The 23,874-nt window shown below is 47.3% G+C and overlaps 1 protein-coding gene across 1 annotated transcript in view; it reads left to right on the plus strand.

Moving 5' to 3' along the window:
- The window catches only part of NBAS (neuroblastoma amplified sequence), a 189,893-nt gene that overhangs the window by 151,341 nt on the left and 14,678 nt on the right, over positions 1-23,874 (plus strand). Inside the window, exons 45-49 of the mRNA XM_006767606.2 lie at positions 1,449-1,783; positions 13,356-13,574; positions 15,481-15,683; positions 17,698-17,787; positions 20,439-20,634. Coding sequence (XP_006767669.1) covers positions 1,449-1,783; positions 13,356-13,574; positions 15,481-15,683; positions 17,698-17,787; positions 20,439-20,634 — 1,043 coding nt within the window. The remainder of the gene's footprint in view (positions 1-1,448; positions 1,784-13,355; positions 13,575-15,480; positions 15,684-17,697; positions 17,788-20,438; positions 20,635-23,874) is intronic.

Raw genomic sequence — 23,874 nt, forward strand, 5'->3', positions numbered from 1 at the left:
TGCACTTATTTAATGATTCATTGGTTAATTCTTATATGTGCCCTGATCCTAGTTTGAACCCACAACCTTGGTGTATCAGGACAGTGCTCTAACCAACTGAGCAACACGGCCATTTTTGAAATTAAATTTAGGGATTAATTTTCTGTACACAATCATGTCTGTGCACCATGGCTGGCATAAATCTGAAACCATAGGACTTTGATGCTAATTGTCTTTAGTTATTGTATTTTCAACTCCTTTACTCACAGTTTGGGGAATTCAGAGAAACCAAGAAACCAATTGAAAATCACAGTGACTGATAGGAGACCTGATACTAAAATCTAAAGTTTTGACTCCAGAGGTGTTTTTTTTCCTACTCCCATTGCTTATATTTTACAAGAGGCCCAGTGCACAAAATTTGTGCACTTGGGGATCCCTCAGCCCAGCCTGTGCCCTCTCGCAGTCCAGGAGCCCTCGGGGGATGTCCTGAGAGTGGACCTAAGCCGGCAGTTGGACATCCTTAGCGCTGCCGTAGATGCGGGAGAGGCTACCGCCACCGCCACTGTGCTAACCAACCGTGAGCCCGGCTTGTGGCTGAGTGGTGCTCCCCCTATGGGTGCGCACTGACCACCAGGGGACAGCTCCTTCATTAAGTGTCTGTCCTCTGGTGGTCAGTGCGCATTATAGTGACTGATCGTTCCACCGTTCGGTCAATTTGCATATAAGCCTTTTATTATATAGGATTTATACAGGATAAGACAGACACACTTTACAGCAGGCATTTGGCAGAATTATACCTGAGTGAAGCCTGTATGTTTAAAGCATATGTGGAGACCATTAAAGTAAGAGCCTTTGAATCTTTGATAAATTGTGGGAATCTTTAGAATGGTGTCCATCTATCTTCATGCTCATAACAAAGAAAATTAAACACTAACACCCCTCAAATCTCTGTGGTACTTTATAATTTACAAGGCACTTTCAAGTCTATATTTATTTAATATTCATGACAATTATGAGAGTTTCCTTCAGTGTAGCAGTATAAAGTTTACTGAGTAACCAAATTAGACATGGAGTAGACACAGAGGACAAGGGGTACAATTCATGTCAGCCCTCAAGTCCTTGATGAGATGCCAGGTGAATACACATGAACCCATGCGGTTTGGTGTGGGCACTGATCGGGGAAAACAGGGCCACAGAGGGATGGCAGGAACCAGGAGGTCCGGCATCTCCAGTGGCCAGAGAGGAGGCGGAGGCTCACGGGAGTGAGTGGCTCATCAGGATTGCAGTTGATCACATTGCAGGTTGGGCCCGGAACTCGGATCTTCTGGTCTATGTCACGGCGACTGAGCGATATGCTACACCTGTACTGGCTGATGGGTCTTCACTGAGCCGTGCAGGGGCTGGGCGTGTGTGCGAAGCCTCTGTATTGTGCTGGAGAGAACTGCTCTCTTTTTCCCTCTTTCCAATAGGTCTGAACTACAAAAAACTGACCGAGGAAGGCACGAGCCCCTTGGATGCACTGCAGCCGGTTCTTTCAAGTCAGAATATCTTATCTATTTCCAAGCTCGTTCCCAAAATCCCAGGCAAGGATGGACGGATGCTGTCCCCGAGCTCCTTGTACACCCTCTGGTTACAGAAGTTGTTCTGGACCGGAGACCCTCAGCTCATCAAAGAAGCCCCGGCGTCCCCGCCCGAGTGGCTGCGCGCCTTCGAGGCCTGCACCAAGTACTTTGATCGCCTGCACCCGGGGGACCTCATCACTGTGTTGGATGCAATCACGTTTTCTCCAGAAGCTGTGACCAAGGTAACCAACGACCGCTTAGAGTGGATGGGACGTTTTAGGAGGCATGAAAGCTGCTCTTACATTCGGTAGATTTTGTTTTTATTTCCTTACTGGAAATGGGGAATAGTTACAGTTCAGATGTGCTCTAGTTTTCATAACACTGCATCCCGCTCTCCAGTGGGCAGGTGGGAGGAGCCTCTAGTGCCCAGCCCACCTTGCATGCATCCGTAGCAAGCTAGCAACTTCGCTGTGGCTAAAGTGAGCCCGGAGGAAATTCCCATGAATCCCACGGAGTATACGACTTGGTGATAGAATCACTGTGGGAGTTGGAGTTGCATTTTCCAGTGTCTACTCCAGGCTCAGGGCTGAGCCCTTTAACTGGACCCTAGTTCCTGCTCTAGATCCCTAAGCAATGTGTAGTTTCCCTCCGAACAGATAACGCGGGCATTGTCTTTCCTTCTTGCCCCCTCTCCCCGACCTCACTAAATCTCTCACTGGCATGACGTCTCCTACAAACTCCCCGCCTCTGCCTCGCTGCTGAATGTGCTCTCGCGCAGCTTCCTTTTCATCTCTGGCCTGTCTGTGCTGCTTGCTGTCTCATCCCCTAGGTTGGCTAGCCTGCCTGGTACTCTACCCCAAGAATTGTTGTTATAGCTGATGTTATCCTGAAAATGAAGTAGAAAGGCTAAGAGTTCAAGTCATTCGTTTGGAAGCTGGCACAATACAGCTTCAAACATCTCTGGGGAAGCCTAGTTTTAACTAACTTGCTGGGTTTATGGTTGTGGATAACCAATGACTTTGTTCTCTTATTAGCATAATGGTTTTAACTTTTACAATCACTACTATCAGAAGGAGATAATCAATTTTGTGTTTTTGTTTTTGCTTTTTTAAGGAAGAAAATAAGGCTCATTTTAAAGGGAGGTAGTATGATAGTATGATATATTTAAAAAGAGCACAAGTTTGGTAAACCCGGCTTTGACCTTTGAACCTGCCACTTAGGGTTCTGTGGTTTAGCCTCAGGAATCTGTTTGGCTTTCTGCCTCCTGGAGGCAGAGGCCGTGGCTGAGTAACCTGTGAACCACATAATAGTATTACTCTGGTTTCAATAGGTGAGTTCAACCAAAGTCATCTGGTAACAGGAGCCACAATTTAAACCCCTCAAGGCTTCTTCTGGGGCCTCTGCTCTAACCCTGGAACTGCACTGTAGCTGAGAAGTCCTGGAGCCAGCAGTCAGGAGCCATTCTGGGAACTGGGGGAGCGGGGGACCAGGAGCCCCGAGCATCTTCAGTCCAAACGGGCTGAGCCTGAATGAGGAAGGCCAGGCAGGATCCTGCCAATGTGGGGGACAAGGCAGAGGTCCAGGACACATTGGTTTTAGATCTTCAAGACCGGGAAGAGGCTGGAAGTCCATTAGCACTGCAGGATGAATACGCTGGAGGGAGGGACCTGGGACCTGGCTGCAGGGTTGAGACAGGAACAGACGGGGAAGGTGGAGGGTTAGGGCCTTCGCTCCCCTCAGGCTGAAGGAATTTTAACTGTTTTATGTGAGGGCGGGAACAGAGCAACATGACCAGCCAAGGCCATATGCTAACTGCGAACATGTGTGTGGAGGTAGACAGATGGTTCTAGACTTCCCAACAGCAATTATTTACTCACGATTCAATGTAGGAATTGGATGTAGAGTCCACGTAGGTTTTGAGTTGTTATGCTGTTTTAATGTCATGGTTTTAAATTACAGCACATTCTCATGACCTTAGTTTCTTAACAAACTGCAGATGCATGATGCAGCTGTTCGTGAACATCTGTGCATTTTCCTGATGCAGGGCTGCCCCAGTGCGGGCCGAGTCAGTGGATGATGACATGTCCTTCTCTTAGTGCAGGTGGTGTCATCCTCGGCAAGAGATGCTGCTGTCAGCGGTCTCAGGAGGTGGTTTTCCGCTGCATCAGGTTAAGCTGTAGAGAAGTGAGGCAGAGACATTGAAATCGGTTTTATACCTTCGGTCTAGCTCTGTATTTTCCCTCGTTTGATTAATTGGCAAGCTTTTTAAGTTGTCATCCAGAGAGGAAAAGTATAAAGTTTAGATACAGTGCACGTTTGAAATGGCTCAATGCTGTTCTGCAAAGAGAAAGAGAATAAAATTCAAACTGCAGAGCAACCTGCACTTGTCCGAGGACACATTTGGAAAAGGAAATGCCGCTGGATTTGGCCACATTTGCAAAACACCAGATGTTCCCACAGCTTGGGAGGGATGTTAGAAATGTAAAGTAAGTGAATATACTGCACGCGTGTAGTGTCCAGTTTTCAAATGTGTACGCATGCTGGGTTCAGAACCAAACCTTGGAAAGAACCGGTGATCTAGTCCCAGAGTTCATAACAAGAACAGCAAGCTCAGAGGCCAGAATTCAGAGGGGCGGGGCCCCAGAGCCCGAATGTAGTCCCTATTCTGGGATAAAATGAACTGGGAAGGCTCTTTGCCCTCAGGGTAATGCCCATTCAGTTACTGTTTGCTTTTGCCATTTTGTAGAACTTCCGGGGGAAATATTCACAGCGTGGCATTATGTCCCATAGGCAGAGGTGGAATTTGCATGACATTGGAGGTCATGGATATATAGAAGGAAAGGAATACAAATGTGTAAAGTGCATTTGCTCTCATTCTAAATTGTGTCTTTTGGTTCAGTTCGGTTAGAGTTGCTTTCCTATTGCTTTTTCAATTCAGTAATTAGAAACATTTTTGTAGAAGGTTCAGAGAACAAGCTAGTGGGTTAGAAATCCAGGAAAATGGTCAAAGAAGCTTAAATGCAAGTCCAACACTACTGGTGTGGCTCAGACACGGGTGGTTCTATCGGAGGAGCTGTGTGTAAGCTCAGCCTTCGTGTTTTATACTTCCCACTCCCTTTCAGTTGCTGGTATAGCTACATGAGAAGTAAGGGCGTGAAAAGTACCCCTCTTGCTCACTAAATGCTCCCCAGAAGTTTGTGGGGATCCTTCTTTGAAAACCCCAGGTAGTGACAGAGTTAGAAGAGGCCTTCTCGGATCCTTCCCAGAGCTCATCCTGGCTTGGACAGGCACTTGCCGCCCTCACCCCACCCGCACGCACCCTCTGTTTCAGCTCCCGCCGTTCCTGGTCGAAGGACCCTGTCTCCTTTGGATTAGAGCAGAAAATTACTTAAGAGCCTCTTATCTAGATTGACCCCTGACCTTTAAGCATTATTTCTATTGACAATTAAGCTACCGCCCTTATATATGGCATCTTTCTTCAGGCTCCTGACAGTCTCCACTTTTTGGTCCTGCCCTCTGGAGCTATGGAAACAGCACCAGGAAATCTGTGTTTCATATGATGACAGTTCAGATTCTTGAAATAAGCTGCTGTTTTCTTCCTTATCCCATTAACCAGACTACGTGACATAAAGCGCTGGAAGAATACATTTATCTTAAAAACTGGGCTAGGACTTAAAAATCCAACCTAATTTAAAGCTCAAGAATCATTCAGAGGGCCGCGTTGTCGCTGTACCTTCAGGGCCTTCACGGTGCTAAGATGGCCTTTTAACTGAGGATGGCAGCACGTTTTCACTGTAATGGGCAGTCAGTGTCCAAAACGTGTGTGAGCATGGTTAGCTAGTGCACATTTCCTCACCACGTGACAACATACCTGACTTTCTGATGCATCGATCAAATGCATGTTAGATAGATTCAGAATAAAACTCTCAGTATTTAAGCATCAGTTATGTGCCATCTATAATATTAATTGCCACTGGTGACATTAAGATGCAAAAGACATTCCTCTAAGAGACTTAAAATGAAGTTTTTCTTTACAGTAAAATTCTTAATATTGAGAATTTTAACGAAATTGGAAGTTCTTTGAATGTAGGGCTGGTACCTTTATCTCTGATATTCTAGTTCCTAGCACAGCATAAGCAGGAAGTCGTTGAGTGGGTGTTTAAATAGTTATTATCACAGCTTGGTGATTCTTAAACCTTTAGATCTTTGGATGCCTTGACGTTCTTAAAAATTACTGAGGACCCTAAAGAACTTTTGTTTATGAAGTTTATATTCATTGGTAGTTATATTAGAAATTAAAACCAAGAAATTTTAGAAATATTTATTGAAAACTACCAATAATAGACCCATTATAGGTGGACATGAATAGCATATTTTAATGGGAAATAACTATACTTCCAAAAGAAAAATAATTGATGAAGTGTCAGCATCATTCTACATTTCTATGTCTGGCTTCATAGGACACTTCTTTGTCGTTTTGGTTGAAGTAAGTGAAGGAAATCCAGCGATGAGGCCTGAGAAGGGGGGGAGGGGGGTGCTGTAATAGACTATAATTTTGGGGATTCTTCGATAGTGACTGAAACTCAGCAAGCGATGGAGCTTAAGACTAGTAACGTGGAAACGGAATCCATGTCATGAACTTTTTGTACTCTGCTCACATCAAAACTGTTGGTTTAGATTAGCGATTACCAACTGTTTTCATCTCATGGCACATTAACTACTAAAATTCTGCGGTACACCAAAAAATAGGTTATATTTTTTTGGTTATCAGACAAAAAAACACACAAACAAGTTAATTTTGATTCATTTACACCAGACAGCTACTGTTGCGTTGGCTGTTGTCATTTTCTTATTTGACAGTCTGAGGGAAAAGAGGTCAGTGCCCCTGACTCAGTAGGCAGGCATTGCATGTTTTAAACATTCCTGCAGGTCACTGTCTGAAAATCGCAGGTCTAGATTACAGTTTGACTTGATCTTGCACCTAGGTCTGGTTTGGAATAGAATGCATTGGGCATTTGGAAAAGAGGGACCTGCTGAGTTACGGAGAGCACCCCGATGCTGACATGTTGCTTTATGTACTATGAGCAAAGCATGCGCATGAGTATGAACCCCCTGCCTCAGCAGATGAGTCTTTAAGTATCGGGAAGCTGTCAAGCTCACAGTGGTGGGCACAAGTTTACCAGAATTCTAATTTTTCGCTTGAGAGCTCAAATTTTGTCATTGGCAATAAATATAGTGAGCTGTTTCTATTGGAGTGACAGGCTCACTCTGTTCACTTGGAGGACTGTCTGCCAGACGCCCAAGTCGGAGTACCCGCCGGGTGTCTATCCCTCGCTCTCTCGGGCAGACCTGGGGCCGCTGCAGAAGGCAGCTCCGTCAGCTCCAGCCCCGCCAGGCCCACGGCCTTCGCTGCTCGCACGCAGTGAAGCGCTCTAGGCGTAAATCTCGGCTCGTCCCCGGGACACTGAGGACTTGTGCCCTCAGTGGTTGAGATTTGGTAAAACTAATAATTTTTACTCCCTTTTAAAGAACATGCTTAAGTGAAAATGCCAATGATGCCATCCCTTGATTTGTGCTTAAGTTCCCACGCTTTTATCCAGTGTTTTTAACCATCATACAAATATCAATACAGTGAAACTAGGTAAAAAATGAAAAGATAATTTAATGTCATAAAAATAATTTCGACGTGAGAAAGCCCTTGAAAGAGTCTGGGCCTCTTGTGGCTTGTGGGCCTCACTTCGAGAACCACGGTCATAGGCTGTTGTTTCCCAAACCATTCTTTCTATATAGAGAATCGTGTCATCTGCAGACGGCGTGACTCTTTATTTCCATGTGTTAGGATTTTTTTTTTTCAGGATGTATGAAGCCTCCCGCTCTGGTCACGTCAGTTAAGGGCACTGTAGTAAGAGTAACAAGACACCAATACCAGTGACATGGGAGCAAGGGAACGGGCTCAGTGAGCGAAGCTTCCCAAACACGGATGGGCTGTGACCTGAATGTGTGAACCTGCTCTCTCTGGCTCTCCCACCTCTCACACTCACTCACACTCACACTCACTCACTCTCACACACACACCCTCACATTAAAGTTTCCCTGGAGAGGCACCTGTTTGGTTGCATGTCGCTGTCCGGTGTAGAGCAGAGGACAGTGGATGGCCATTGTCCCGCCCCTGGGCGGCTGCCCGACTGCATCACTGCCTGGTCCCGTCATCTGTGCTCAGATTAGGACGAGGTTGTTGCCGCGCAGATAACCTATCTTAAAGGGCCCCTCCTGGCTGCTTACTCGACAGAGGGCTGTGGATTAGCATTCACTCTGAATACTGTGACTTGTACAGGTCCACGAGTTGTCCCTTAATTGTTGTCGGTTTCCCCCTGTGATAACAAGGGGACCAGTGTTTCCTTCCAGAAGTCCATCATAGTCATCCGGGTGCACCTCCACCTGGCTCAGGTGAACCCGTTCCTCCATTGACCTTTCCAATCCAGCCTTGCAAACAGGTTTACAGGAGGAGAGAGTATTACTGTAATGTTCCCTGTGGTTTGTCCTGTCAGCCATGTGCACAGCCCCATCATAGAAGTCTGTGCACCGGCCCCCAGGAGGTGTCTGGCGGCAGCGCCTGCAGCCCTCCAGGCCCCGTTGTTCATTAGTGCGAGGAGGGCCTTCCCCTTCCTGCGAAGTGTATGGGCTCCAACCTCACAGGGGGTGGGTGGGATCTTGGGGAAGAGAGAGAGGAATTAATAAACAGCCTCAGAATAATGTGCAGCAAATTTTAACATGAAAATAGCAGCGGGGAGAGGAGTGTGAAAATAACCTCCCCATGGCATGCTCCTGTCTGGCGGACTTCGCAGACTTCACTGTGTTCGCGTTCAACGGTAACCCTTCAGTGATTGGACCCTCTCCCCCCCTTCCTTGTTCATCCGGCCCGCCCCCTCCTCCTTCTAAGTCCATGGACTTAGAAACAGATTTCTCTCCTGATGGCTGTCGTATCAAAGCCATCTCCAGCTGTGAAGCAAAGGGATGTGCACTGAGCAGCCGTGCCCTCTCCCTTAGCCAGTGCCCAGTGCGCTGTCTACATGGGACCCAGGACCATTCCTGTCCAGTGGACACCAGCACGGGAGGCCGGTGTTTGCCTGCTGGACAGCCAGAGGGAACGCTTCACAGATGAAGGTGTAAACAAATAGCTTAGGGAGCGATCACTTTCTCGGGTATTTTAAGAGGGACTGTGGCCGTCCCAGTGGCCTGTGGCTGCGGAAGTCACCTAGGATTTGCCCAGGTCTCTTCATGAAAAAGTTCCACAGAGTTGTTAGTGTTGAGAGCTTTTACAGTTCACCTTCATGTAATTTATTGGAATGAGGTGCTTTTATGCTTAAAAGTCTTGTTTCTCTGCATCAAAAATAATTCCAGAAATAGAAATTAACATTTAAAGTATTTCTTGTGACCATAGGGCTCTAATATTTTTTATGATAACTCTGCATTGAGTTATTGTTTGAATTATTGCATCGTACATTAGATCAGAACAGCATAGATGCATTAACATTTTTGATAAATAAGTATTAACTATTAAAAATAAAATTGTATTTTAAATGTGCATCTCAATGAGGTGGGTAGGGCTTTAAACATTGTTTTTAATTAGTTTATGTGCCCTTGGATGACTGTTACTTATTGCTAGATTGAGATTGCGTTAAATATCAATTCTTTCCATTTTGCATTTCTATAGATATGAATATTTAAGTCTTGTTCATGTAGTGGATGGGGAAGGAGTGATGTCATAGCAATGCCACTCATTTCTTTGAATGCCTTCCAAGCTATCACCCAAAATTCAAATAGTGATCTCTTGTTAAAAACGATTTTTAATGACTTATCAGCTGACAACTCAATTTTGTCGAGAATAAATAATTGGAAACTGTGATAAGCATAAGGACATTTGCTCTCCGCTGTTGGAATCCTTTCACACACCGGTGTTTTGAATGGCCCTTCCTGTCAGGCTTCCCGGGCGTGAAGGTGATGAACCTACAGGCCCCTCCCGTGGTCACCGCTGCTGGCTTCGTCCTCCTCTCTGATGGCCTTAACTTGCCCTCTGCGTCCCAGCCACGCCCTTTCCTCCCAGGCCCGGTGACCTCTTGGCAGTGTTCCCCTGTCTTAAAGCCCACTCACCCCGAGGACTCTCCTGACACGTAGCCTCCTTTACAACCTTCCCGTGGGGACAAGGGCGCCTCAGGACCCTCCACAGCATCCTGTCCTGATGCTGGTGTAGGTTTATGAGGATCATGCTTCCCCGCATTTCCAGCCAGACTTGGACCACCTCGGGGCAGGCCTGATCTAGCCCTGTCTGTGCCCAGCGGCCCAAGGCACCCAGCGTGCAGCACCCACTCAGGGGACGTTGTCTATGGAATGAATGAACTGAAAGTCATCGCTAGTTTAATGTCCTTGTCCCAATGGCAAACATCTGGCCCCAGTTTTTTTGTTTGTTTGTTTGTTTTTTTTGTTTCAAGTCCTTTAAAATGTCCTTTCCCAGTTTTAGGCCCGTGGGGCCCTCGGCCAGGAGCAGGGTTTTGCAGAGTAAATCGGAACCTCCGGCACATTCTGAACACACGTTTCTAGGGACACGTCAGCACGTGTCATTTCATTGCCTCTTGAAGGGTCTTTCCCCTGTTGTTGATCAGAGATGGTCGGTACTCAGCAGCTACTTCCTGTTGGTCTGCGATGGGCTAGACAGTGTGGGAGGTGCCAGCGATGTTCCCATTGGTCTGTGATGGGCTAGACTATGTAGCGTGTTAGGGCCAGGGATGTTCCCGTTGGTCTGTGATGGGCTAGAGAGCGTGTTAGGGCCAGGGAGGTTCCCGTTGGTCTGTGATGGGCTAGAAAGCGTGTCAGGTGCCAGCGATGCAGAGACCTAGGAAGCACAGCTTCTGCCGTGAAGGGGCTCGTTGTTTAGTCAGGGAGACGCACAAATAAGCAGACGAGTCGAATGCAGTGTGACCTTTCTTGGATCTGGGAGAGCACGGAGTGCTTTAGGGAGGCGTGGGAGAGGCGTGTGCCTGGGCTGAGATGGTGTCAGGGGCGATGGCATCCCGAGGGTGAACTCTGAGCTGATCTGGAAGGACCCACGAAGGGAGGCTTGAGCAACGATGACAGTTTCCCCTCGGAACCTGCAGTTTCCAGTGTTTCTTTGGAGCAAGATTCTCCTACAGAGTGTTTTTAAATGGGGACCGAGAGAGACAGTCCATATCATTGTTCTCTGTGCAGCTGCCTCGGTGGCGGCCACATTCCCGGAGTGCAGGTTGTGTAGCCAGCCGGGCGCCCGAGGCCATTTACAGCTTATTCTCGGTTCATCTCCCAACTGTAGATCCTCAGGATTGTAGCTCAGGGGCCGGTGAACTACGGCCTACAGGTCAAGTTCAGCCCAGGCCCGTTCTCTCACAGCCCTTAGCTGAGACTGGGTGTTAGGTCTTCCTACAGCATCGTGAAAACCAACCAGCTCAACAAACACAAGAGCGTGTAGCAGAGGCCTGCACAGCCCTGCTCAGTCTGAATGCAGTGCTGCCGGGGGTTCTACATCCACCCTGAGCTCCCACCTCGCAGCTCTGCTTTGCTCTTCTGTCTTCTCTAAATACTGTCATCTGCCCACCATATATTCAGCAAATTGGGCATTCATTGTGTTTGAGCCACCGTCCGGGTTCTGTGGAGATAACAGTGACAGGCAGTAGCAGATAGAAGCTCAATGTCAGCTGTGAAGAAAGAAACTAACGCTGAGCCCAGCCAGCATGGCTCAGGGGTTGAGCGTTGACCTATGAACCAGTAGGTCGGTTTGATTCCCGGTCAGGGCACATGCATGGGTTACGGGCTCAATCCCCAGTCGGGTGTCTGCAGGAGGCAGCTGATCCATGATTCTCTCATCATTGATGTTTCTATCTCTCTCTCCTCCCTTCCTCTCTGAAATCAATAAAAATGTATTAAAAAAGGAAAGAAGCTAATTTGGGTCAGGAGAAAGCCCCGAGGGCAGCACTGGAGCCAGCCAGGATGATTCCTGGGAGGACTTCCAGTCAGGGGACCAGCAGATGGAAGGGCGCTGCGGAGGCCAGGAGGCCAGGGTGCCGAGAGTGGAGGGACAGTGTGGAGAAGGGGTGGAGGTGAGACAGGCAGGTGAGGTGAGGGAAGAGCAGGTCCTGTAGGCTTCGGAGACTGGCTTTTATTCTTAGTGAACTGGGGAGCATGAACGGATGTGAGCGGAGGAGTGGCGTCATGTTTGTGAAATGTCACTCTGCTGCTGTCACGCTGGAGCCTGCGTGTGTGTGGTGGTTACCTCTCTGCCACGTCCTTCGGGAGGCCAGGGAGCACCCTTGGAATATGCGAGAGGTGATGGTGGCTTGGGGCCGAGTGGTGTCAGCGAAGGGGTGGGAATTGGGTGGAGTCTGGGTGTATCTTGAAGGTCGACCGAAGGAGATGTGCAGATGTCATGGGTGACTCCTCAATCTCCCCCTCCACCCCACCATCTCATCTCCTATACTAAATGTGATTTCTTTAAGCCTGGCTCATATTTTTATCTCATTTTTCCAGGGCCTGGAAAATTGATGTTCATTATCTATTTATTGAGCAATAGAACAATTTAGTCACTTATCTTTCAAAATCCACATTTTTTGAATAGTAATTACAAATTGCTGTCAGGGAAGAGTTTCAAATCTTTGATTGGTTATTATGGTAATGATGCGTATGAGTGACACGTTCATTCTGTGGATTTCGCAGAAAAGACGGCTAAGAGTAAAAGTCCCTTGTGGATTAGGGTTAGTGAAGAAATTGCCATTTTTTACTCGGGTACATTTTGGTCCATCTTTTTCTCTTTTACTTTTTGCTTGTTCCATCATAGAAGAATTTATAAAAAATAAGTTTGCTAGCCGTAACCGGTTTGGCTCAGTGGATAGAGCGTCGGCCTGCGGACTGAAAGGTCCCAGGTTCGATTCCGGTCAAGGGCATGTACCTTGGCTGCGGGCACATCCCCATTGGGGGGTGTGCAGGAGGCGGCTGATCGATGTCTCTCTCTCATCGATGTTTCTAACTCTCTATCCCTCTCCCTTCCTCTCTGTAAAAAAATCAATAAAATATATTTTTAAAAAAAGTTTGCTAACTGTAAATTCAGTGTTAAACTAAACTTATACTTCTTAAACTCACGCTAACGTCCTTCAGCAATCAACCTGTTTGTACAAAGTTAAGAGGTGAAAAACTCAAATGCCCAGTGAAATAAAAGCCTTGCATCTTTTCCCTAATATTATTTGGCGTCTTAGAGATCCTGGCTCATCAGGAAAATTAACTTAGGGTTGCATTTATTTACACTCTATATTCTTGATAAGTGTCAGGTTATTTAGTTATTTTTAAATACCATTAAAAATAAGGAAAAAAAGCTTTTCTGATGAAACTAGTGATGAGGTAAAAAAAAAAAAAAAGTAGACTCTGAAAATATGTGCTCACCTCCTGTGGCCAATACCAAGTTCTAGAAAGCACAGACTTCTGTGTGGGCCTAGACCGAGCATGCCAAGCTGATAGGGTGTATGTTCTTAGATGTTGGAGCAGAGGACTTGCCAACAATAAAAGTATATTAAAAGAAAAGACTCATATAAAAAGAAAACCTCTTTTTACTGATTTAACAGTGCAAATGATATTCCAGAGAAAATATCAGTAGTGTAACAAAAGCCCTACCCACTGGTTTGAGTTGCATATTAAAATGTCACCTTTGCTCTCTCTGTCTTGCGAATGCCTTATTAAATACGCCATAAATAGTGTAGGGCTGGTTTGTCTCACTGTTGTTCGTTCCTTTTTTTAAAGCTGTCTGTGGAAGTACGCAAGGAGATGACGAACAAGGCTATTAAGACAGTCAAGCATTTTATTGAGAAGCCGCGGAAAAGAAATCCGGAAGAGGACGTGCAGGAAGCTGGGGACTCTAAGGTGACCTATGCAGACGCCTTGAGTCATCTGGAGAAATCCCTCGCTCACCTGGACACCCTGAGCCACAGCTTCATTGTTTCTCTGCAGAACAGTGAGCAGGTAATGAAAGAAACACGTCTTCCAGAAGCTCAACTGCCCGGCTAATGTCAGCATTTTCTTTCATTTACCCTCCAAAGCTACATTAGTAGTTCTGGTCGGTTTCAACCTTGCAGATATCCTTGAAAATAGTCCTCAAGCCTTTATCTCTCACCTCTTCTTTATCGCTTGATAGTGAATTCAGTTTTCACTTCTTTTAAAAGGATTTTAGGCCACTTCACACCACTGATAATCTGGGAAGAAAGAGGTGAGGAGATAGGAGGGGTGGGGAAGGGGGTGGCCGCCAGGCTGAGGATGGGGGGCGCTGGTTGGACAGCCTGCTTCTAGCCGGCAGCTCTGTGCTCTCGATAACTGAATAATGGTAGGTTTCCCCATGAATTTTCAGAAAAATTCAGAAATCGCCACCCTGCCTGTTTCAGTGGGTTGTTTTTTTTAATTGAGTGTATTCATTCTGTTTTTGTATTCTGTTTTCAATATAACTTTATTATTGATATTAATTATTTTGCTAGTGAAATTGATCCCTAGTTGAGACCCTTGTGGTGTCTCAGAAAGCACTCATGAGGTTAGGAGACCCTGCCCATGGCCAGGTGTGAGGCCCACTGTGCCAGGGCTGCCCACGGAGAGGCAGGAGGCCCACTGTGCCAGGGCTGCCCACAGAGAGGCAGGAGGCCCAGTGTGCCAGGGCTGCCCACGGAGAGGCAGGAGGCCCACTGTGCCAGGGCTGCCCACAGAGAGGCAGGAGGCCCACTGTGCCAGGGCTGCCCACGGAGAGGCAGGAGGCTCAGTGTGCCAGGGCTGCGCGCCCACAGAGGCAGGAGGCCCACTGTGCCAGGGCTGCCCACGGAGAGGCAGGAGGCTCAGTGTGCCAGGGCTGCACAAGAAAGCCCTGGTGGCCTTTGGAGCATTTATCTGAATGGTCACAGGGAACAACTGTGGGGTTTTTAGATGTTCTTTCCCGTAACTGAAAAGCTGACAGATCAGTAAGAACATGGTTTTCATGTAGGTGAAGACAGTGTTTAGATGTATACATTTTTTAAAATTAAAATTTAATGCTATAGTAAATGAACCTGTGAGTGACCACTGACCTCATTGTTCATTTTTCTTAGGTCTTACATGTTTATTAAGCACTCGAGGCCCGATGCACGAAATTTGTGCAAGGGGCTCCGCCCTCGCAGTGCCTCATAGCCCCGGCTTCATCCAGAAGGTTGTCTGAAAGGACGTCTGGAAGGTCGTTCGGCTGTTTGGCCTAATTAGCATATTAGCTCTTTATTATATAGGACGATTGTATTCTTAGCTTGTAAAGAAAAATCCTAACTAGAAAGGTTAGTCAGTGGAGAGGAATTCAGATAATGAACAACTGGAAAACTTCAAAATCCGCCTGAGACTTCTAAGCACAAACCCCTGAGAAGATGATGGGGAGAATCAGAAGTGTGATAACAGTGTCCCTTCAGCTTGTGTTTCTCAGCCCCGTTAGCCCGTGTGATGCACAGCATGGAGTCATGGTGAGGGAGATAGGGAGCCACTGGCTGTCCCAGCTGTGACCCACAGTCACAAGAACGAGGGTAAACGTTGGCTGTTCGAGTGGTCTGTACTTATTAGTGTAACAATTTTGATTAAAAATTTAAATATTTATTTTTAAAGCAAATATATCATATTCAAATCGGAGAATTGTCACTACTCTCCTTGAAACATGTATGGTCTTTCAGTGGGTAGAACAGTGTGTTGGGCCAAGAGGGTCATTATCAAAACAGCCGTTTGTTTCAAGGAGGCTGGACTTAAAGGTACCAGGTTGCCCTGTATTTGCTTTGAGAAGCTTCTAGATGCTTCTCTGTGTACATGTAGACATTTAATTGCTTTGGGCTATGTAGAAGTTGAATTCCACTTTATTTGTTTATTTATTTATTCCCAGGAAATACTGCAGAAATACAGCCACCTCTATGATCTCTCCCGGTCAGAAAGAGGGAAACTTCACGCTCAAGCCGTGGCCATGTGTTTGGACGGTCAGCCTCTGGCGATGATTGAGCAGCTGCTGGCGGTGGCTGTGGGCCCCCTTGACCTCTCGCCCAAGGACATAGTACAGAGTGCAGTGATGAAAATCATTTCTGCGTTGAGGTGAGCGATTCAGGAGCCAGTGAGGAAAAGACTCTGTGAGTTGGGACTCTGCCAATGACAGTGCTTGGTTCATGGTTGTCGGTAAGATAAAACATCATCATGCCGGCGCAGCGTCCCATGAACTATGAAGTTCTGTGCAGAAGTGAGAGGCAGATGATTAGATCTCCCCAAGACCTATGTCTTGAGACTAGAGAACCATGAGAACGTTTCAGGTTGGCATTGTGTGTAATCTGTCAAGGAAGTAGCTAACTTCTGGTTCCACCCCTCCTCCCTCCCAGTTATTCTTGAAACAAGGGAAAGGCCAAAATGGCACGTGGAACAGCCAGGTGTCAGGCTGCATGGGACCTCAGGGTGGGTTGGCAGATCTCGCCTTTCCCAGTGTCCTTTCACGTAGCTGTGGGGAAATGGTTCCCAGAGGTTCTTAGGAAGTTCACAAGGCCTGGTTAGTCCCAGTCTGAAGAAGTTAGACTTCTGTGAAGTGTCTTAGGACATCATTTACCTGAAATGATGGCAAAAAAATTAAAAACCAAAAAACTCACAATTGAGAAATTCTAGCTTTGCATCCATATGCTGGTGTCTTTATAGGAATGCATCCAGAGGCTTAGAACAGAGGGGAGTTAAGCTAAGAAAATAATGAGTCGTCGAGTGCTTTGTGTGAATAATGCAGTTAGGCTAAAAGATTTAGTTGTGCTTAATTCATTCTCCTTTTAAGCGTTCTTTGTAATTCTGTATTGCTCTTGAGGAACTTTTTGATTAAATGCATGTCAGTTTCCAGCAGCTGAACTGAAATCAAATGAGCCTTTATCAGTTTAATTACCCTGGCTTCATGCAATTTTCACCGGAGTGCTCTGAGGTAGCTGGCGATTTTATATGGAGAGAGAGAGAGAAATAAAATGTAACAGTTTTTAGAAATAATAAAGCTAAATTAATAAAGCTTTGTTCTATTATTAACATTGGCTTTGGTGGTGGTGGTTATAGAACCACCTTCCTCTTGCAAATGATGAGAGGTACTTATTCACCACATTTTGTGCCTTGTGATTCAGAGTTATTTTTCTTAAATCAAGGTTTTACAGGAAGCTCACAAAAATAAAAATTTTGAACCATTCATGCTTTATGAATTTAGTTTATTTACTAAAAATTGCACATTTCCATTAATAGTTAAAGATATTTTTACATTAAAAATTTCTGATGTAAGTTTCAGTTCTAACCTTCACTGCACCAGTTCTACTGAAGCTTTGATTTGGGCTGATCTAATAAATGTTACACTTACACACTTAAGACAGTCCATAAGTGTGAATTAAGTCTTTAGCAGTGGAAGGAAAGGGGACATTAGGAGTTCAGCCACCTCTTCGTAAAGGAAAAGAAACTCCCATTGACAATATCCATAACAGTTACCTTTGAGGGAGCTAGTAAAACGTGACAGGCATAAAATAACAAAGGCATGAAAGTAACTGAATCCAGCAGTTGACTTAAATCATATAACTTAAACTATTCAAAAAACTCATCTAAAACGTCTTTTTCCTTTGATGCATTTTTCAAAATTCGCTGGAGTTTCAGACTCACGCAATGGTACATGGGCGTGATAATAGTGCCTGTGTCATGGGCCGTTGGGCTTGTGGAATGGCAGGATATGTGTAAAACGTGGCAATGCTGATCTCTGCTAGGTCCCCTGGAAATAGGAGTAAATAGACCTACTGGAGAATTTGGGTGATTATTATATATTTCATGTTGGAAATGGCTTGGGTAGTTAGTGTCCATGGAATGCTTTTTGAATGACAGAATGCAAGTAGGATTTTTTATTCTCTTGATAGGAAAACACAAATGTATTAGACTCTGAGTTCCTTCCCGGAAGAAGTGTGTTCTTTTCACGTCCTTGCATGTAGGACAGGTCCCTGTACATTTGCAGACTGCAGATCCATGAAGGCCGAGCTGCAGGGGCTGTGCTGACACCCACCTGGGGTATCTGAGTGCAGGTGCCGAACTGTGTCTCACTGGTCCTCTCTTCCCCCCACAGCGGAGGCGGTGCCGACCTTGGTGGGCCCCGGGACCCACTCCAGGTCCTGGAAGGTGTCGTAGCAGCCGTCCGTGCCAGCGTGGACAAGGGGTAAGACTGGAACAGGCTGGCAATCTCACTCAGAGCCTTCCTCAGAATCACGTGTGTGTGTGTGTGTGATGCTTCCAAGACTAAGCACTGTTTTGAGGCGTTTCTGGAAGAAAGCTGAGTGCTTTCTGCAGAACTGAAAGTGTCTCTGCAGGCGCACACACGGCTTCCCCAGCTGCATGTACCCCGTCAGCTCTGCTCACCTGCTGCCCTGAGCCTTGTTTGCTGAGAGAGCCTGGTCTGACCTTCCTCCTAGGGCGGTCGGCGAGAGGGCTCTCTGGGCTTAGAGAAGGGACACAGCTGTCACCACTAACTGCAGTGACTATGCAAATTCCTAGAGTATATGTTACATTGTTTTTTAAAAAGCTTTCTGTATGCTAGATCTGACTTGTCTGAGGACTAAGCATTCACGTTGTATAAATCTAGAAGGTATGTGTCTCTAATGCCGTTTTTAGAAAGAATTTTTCATCTGCTTGCAATGGCAATGATAGGATAGCGGCCACAATGAATGAATGGTTAGATACTTCCTGAGTTTACAAAGGTCTCTCCTACGTCTGATATCCATGTCGACCCTGGAAGGCTTTGTCCCAGTTTTCCTTTTTTAATGGAAAATGTGATTTAATAATAATGGAGAAGTGTTTGAGAAAACTCCCAGTAGTTCCATTCAGTAATAGAGTTCTTGTTTATGTTATTAACTTCTATGCCGTTATTATTCAGGTACAGATGCATTTTGATATCGTGTTGATCAAGATTTATAAACACGCACATTTCATGGTATTTGCTGTTATAACATCTTTATCTTTATAGGTTTAATGATTACTATTTTTGATGGCTGCGTATGTTGCTGCCATATTCAGGTGAGGCTAGGAGCTCAGAGAGGGGAATTGACCTTTCCCAGATCAGACCTGGGACTAGAACCGGGCTCCAGTCTGGCTCTCAGACACAACTTAGCACCCAGTTGCCTCGATGGCATATTTCCATGCCTTGCTCTGTGCCTGAGGTCTGGATGAAAGAGTATAGGATGAGCCACGTAGGTGAGTTTGGGAGACACAGCGAGCAGGGCCTCTGCTTTTCTGCCTTTGACCTTGCACTTGACCTTGTACAGGTTCTCTGGACTGCTGCTCGTGGACCTTTGGGTGGTGAGGAACCTGCAGCAGTGGCTGATTCAGGCCTTTCACTCTCATGAGACATTTATTTGCTTTCTTTTGCGTGTTTACTGGATGCCATGCCCTAGGAAGTCATGAGGAGCTGACTATGGGTAGGAAATAACCTCCCACGGAGGAGCTCGGAGCTCGGAGCTTGGAGCTGGGAGCCTTGCAGGGCGGCCAGCCTGCCCTGGCCCTGGTGACTCTGCTGTAGTGTGGGGGGAGCTGTGCAGAAAGCCAGGTGCAGGGAGCGGTTTACGCTGCTGGGGAGTCAGCGCAGGACGCCCCAGGGTGCCATCGGGCCTGGTCTAGGGAATCTGAGTGTTAGAGGAGGAGGGGGTGAAGTCCTCCTGGCTGAGGAGGTGCTGGCAGCTGTGGATTCAGCAGAACACAGCAGGGAGGTACTGCCCTGCGTGGGAAGCATGCAGCGCCCCCCAGAGGAGGCGCGCTGCCTTCCCACACACCTGTCAGTCAGGGCTGACTGGCAGCTCCCCAGGGCGGCTGTCACCGCTGCTCTCAGGTCCTTCTGCCCTGGCCTGGCCTGGCCTGGCCTCCTCGATGAAATGGCCCTTCCCAGGCTCTGCTCTAAGCCCCTCCCCCGGGGCTTCCCAGGCTTGCCCACTGGGGACGTCACAACGAGATTAGAGGGCCGTGTTTTTCTTAGTGAGTTTCCAGCCAGACACACAGAGGAATCCAATGTGGGTCTTGCATACGGACTAGCTTTTAAGCTTCGGGTTCCAAAGAGGAACACATTAGGGAATGGAAATGGAGAGCAAGGTCTTACTTTTTATTTCAGAGAATAATTACAAAGGCTTTTTCACAAAAAAAACTTCAGAGAATTTTTTTTTTTTTGGCTTAAAAAAGATGAAGAAAGACAAAGTCATAACTTTTAACCCTCAGCACAGTGAGGGCAGAAAAAGGGACATCTGTAATACTTTCAATGATAAATTTAAAAAAAATAATTTGTAACTATGTCAGGTTATATGGATTTAGCTAAATTTATCATGGTGATCATTTTGCAATATATACATATATCAAATCATTATGTTAAACTGATGCAACATTATATGTCAGCTATGTATTAGTGAAAGTAGAAAAGTAAAATAAAATGGAACTTATCATCTGACTTTGCATAGTTATTGTCAATAGTAATAGTTTATATAAAATTCCTGAGTGATGCTTGGGGCTATGATTATCGTTCATTGAAATAAGCATACTACTTAATAAACTTTGCATAACAAACAGAGTAGCTAAGGACATATTGATTAATGGTTATTTTCATCAGCTTTAGGTAACGCAATTTAGTGTGATACTGTTTAAAAATTATATTTACTTACATAGTTTTTAAGTAGCTAATGTGGTTTGCTGTAAGCCATTGAAAACAACCTTTTGCTCTCAAGTTAAGAAGTACAGTCACCCAAGAAATAAGTGTTTAGGTCAGTCCCCGCCTTTGATACTGGAGAGGGAAGGACTTGGTGTGCCTGTCTGACCCTTGACCTTGCCCCGCAGGGAGGAGCTGGTGTCCCCCGAGGACCTGCTGGAGTGGCTGCGGCCTTTCTGTGCTGATGACTCGCGGCCCGTGAGGCCCCGCGTGCACGCGCTGCAGGTCCTGGGGCAGTCGTTCGACCTGAGCGAGGAGGACGGCAGGCTCCTGGTGTTCTTCCGGACGGAAGCCATCCTCAAGGCCACGTGGCCCCAGCGGCAGGTGAGGAGCTGCTGCTTTGGAATGTTCTCCCTGGTCACAGTCGGAGGTTGTTGGGTGCTCACTGGACGCTGCCTCCAGGGAAGCAGCCCGCCTGACACAGGGCGCCCCTCTGTCTGGCTATAGGGGGCGACATGGTGCAGAGGCCCTTGCACTTTCCCCGATGGCTGCCTGTGCCTGTGCAGAGCCGCCGGCCTCATGCTCACACGCGCGGTCCTGTTTCTCTTCATGAGATACAGTCAGGGCCTCCCCGGTGTTGGTTAGTTGTGGTGGCCCCCCTTGGCTGGGGGAGAAGCAGGGCGAAGGGAAGCGCAGTGGCAGCTGAGCTGGTTCACTTCTTTCCTGCTCCGCCCAGGGACTCTCGGGCCTTCTCCTCCCTCCTGGCCCGGGCCAGAAACAGCGTAGCGACCGCACGAGATTTAGTGTCTCCACACCATCCTTCCTTCGACTCCCTCGCTCATCTTCCCTCTGGAACCGTCCCTGACCATTCCATCACTAGGAGCTGGGGAGGGTGGCTCCGCTGTCTGTCACTTCTCCCCCACACACTCAGGGTCTTCATCTTCCCATTCCAGACCCCCTGAGGCCCCACAGTGTTGGCCTCCCGGCTGCTCAGTTCCTGTGTCTGCCTGTCCCCCTGCATGCTCAGCGGGAACATGAGGATGGCGATGGGTTGTCGGAGTAAAGATGAGGATAGATGACGATACTGCCAGGTTCAGGGACCAGAAAATGAGGCACTGCTGCCTTTTCTGTGGCTGGGGATCCTCCGGCAACATTGCAGCCATCAAAGAGGGACTTAATATTTAATTGTCCCTGAGGTGCCCGGAGTAGTGGCCCCACAAATCCATGTGATGCCGGGAACTGGGCCAGCTCCTGCAAAATTAACACCGAGTCTGTGCAGCCTGCTGCCCCACTCGTCTCAGAGCGACGGCATTTCTCGTTTTCTAATGATGAGTTAACGGAATTAAAAATCCAGAAGCCCTCATTTTCAACAGCTTGAGAGGCCTTCATCTCTGTTCCGGAAATGTGCCCCAGCTTGGGGTGGGGGTGCGGGTGGGGGACGGGTAGAGGAGGGGGCGGGGTGTGTTTAGTGTGTTAATCCCCTGGGTGCAATTTATCTGAGTTTTTCAGGTTTTGTAATTTTCTAGTTAACTGGCGCATGAACAGTGTGGGCCAAAATACTGACGTGCCCTTAAAAAACTTCCCTCCCCGTCACTCAGTATATTTTCCTGTGTTTTTACGAAAAAAGGAACCTGGGGCTTGGAGTTTTCCTGGCCTTAGTCCGGGCACATGCAAGAGGCAGCCAGTTGATGTGTCTCTCTCACATCAATGTTTCTCTCTCTGTCTCTCTGTCTCTCTCCTCTCCCTTACCCTCTCCTGCCTCCCTTTCACTCTCTAAAAAAAGAAAGCATTGGAAAAAATGTCCTCCTGTGAGGATTTAAAAAAGAAAAGGAGATGGATGTCCAGAAAGGAAAAGTTCCTTCCTCAGACTTGAGCTTAAATGTCACCAGTTCTAAAATGACTACACCCTAAATTAGTGGCCCCATCACGGTCTGTTTTATGACCATTTTAACTCCTCTAATCACTCCGCTAAGTTCTTCCTACCTATCCTTGTGCCCCTCTCTCTGATCATTATATGGTGTCTGTCTTCTTCCATTAGAAAATAAATTCCCTGAGAACAGGGATCATAAAGACACTCATTAAACACTTGTTGACGGAATGAACATTAAGCGTTAAAAACATGTCCAGATCACCTTTAAAGTGGCAGAGTCAGGACGGCTGGTGTTCAGTGGTGTTCCTGGCGTGGACGGTGACTGTTAGACCGCACTGCCTCCCCTTACACACCGGCGGGGTGATTGCCTGGATAATGGAGAGGCTTCGCATCGAGTGGCCCGGGGCTTGCAGACTGACTCTGATCTGTGTTAATTTGCTACAATTTACCGGTGGATTTCTGGACAGCTCGTTGCTTTTCATGTGGAAGCAAACAGGTCACAAGCAGGTGTGTGCAGATGTGAGCAGGAGCTCCATGGGCCGGGCGCCCTGAGTGGTTAAAGGAGAGGGAGAGCAGCCATGTTCACTGGGTCCTTCAGGTCTTTGGGGACCATGAGTCTCTCTCTGAGCAATGGTGCTGCCCTTGAAGGACTTGCCCTCACCACTGGCTTCGCCGGGAGCAGAGGGACCGTGGGATGTGTGCCCGAGTGCAGGTCCCTGCAGCGGATCCCGGAAGCGGCCCTGCAGGGGGTCACCCTGTCCGTGTGTTAGAGGAGTCACACGGCCTCTGAGGTCCACGGCTTGTGATGATAGAGCCGGAGTTCCCCCTGCTCCGGCGCCTGGTTCCCCACCCTGCACCGCACCCTCCCCAGTGCCTACACGCTCCTTACTTCTCTGCGCGGAACTGGAAAATCTGTCAGAAATCGCTACCCTTCTTCCAATGTTTAAACTTTAGCTCCATTTCCACCATTTTCTATTTAACAAAACCCATAAGTATTCAGAAGTGGACATGAGGATAATTTTTGTACTGTTCCTATTTTCTCATCCAATAATAATAATTAATGACTATACTGAAGAGTAATAATACTGTTTATGGAGTACTCGTGTGTCTAAATACTTCTCTAAATACTGCTCGTCTCATGGGGGGGCGGGGGGTGGTAACCGCTCAGGACCAAGCCAGCAGCTGGTGACTGTTTGGTGCCCTGAAGCCGGGACTCCCTTCATCAGAGGCTTCGGTTGGGTCTGGATCCAGCGGATTCAGCGGATTCAGCGGGGGCGCAGCGCTGGCTCCTGACACCGAGTATCAGGAGTCCAGGGCCCAGAAGTCAGCTCTGCCGCCTTTTACGTTTGTGTAGGTCTGTGAAGGAGGGGATCAGTTTTGTATTTTGACGCCTGCAACAGCGGCAGCTCAGTCTTGCTGGGTGAGCTCATGAAGGGAACTGCCCACGCTGTGGCGTGGAGTCGGGTCGTCCCGGTGCCTGGGAAGCAGCCGCCAGCCCACCACTCCTCTGGAGAAGGGCGTGTGGTGATGAGTGTCCCTCCATCAATGACAACCTCTCCGTGGTGCCAATTACATGCTGTTCAAAAGGTGCTCTTATGTGCGTTAACAGCTGTTTCATATGCACAAACATTTTATCTGAAGGTAAAATAAGCTACTGTCAGTGCCCGTAGGAGACGCAGATTTCAGGGGAGGTGCCTCAGGTTAAGATGGTCCTGCTCACTTCCAGCCAGAGAGAGAGCTGAGGTTAAAGCTTC

This window comes from Myotis davidii, unplaced genomic scaffold, assembly GCF_000327345.1.
Source record: "Myotis davidii unplaced genomic scaffold, ASM32734v1 scaffold238, whole genome shotgun sequence".
Classification (NCBI taxonomy): Eukaryota; Metazoa; Chordata; class Mammalia; order Chiroptera; family Vespertilionidae; genus Myotis; species Myotis davidii.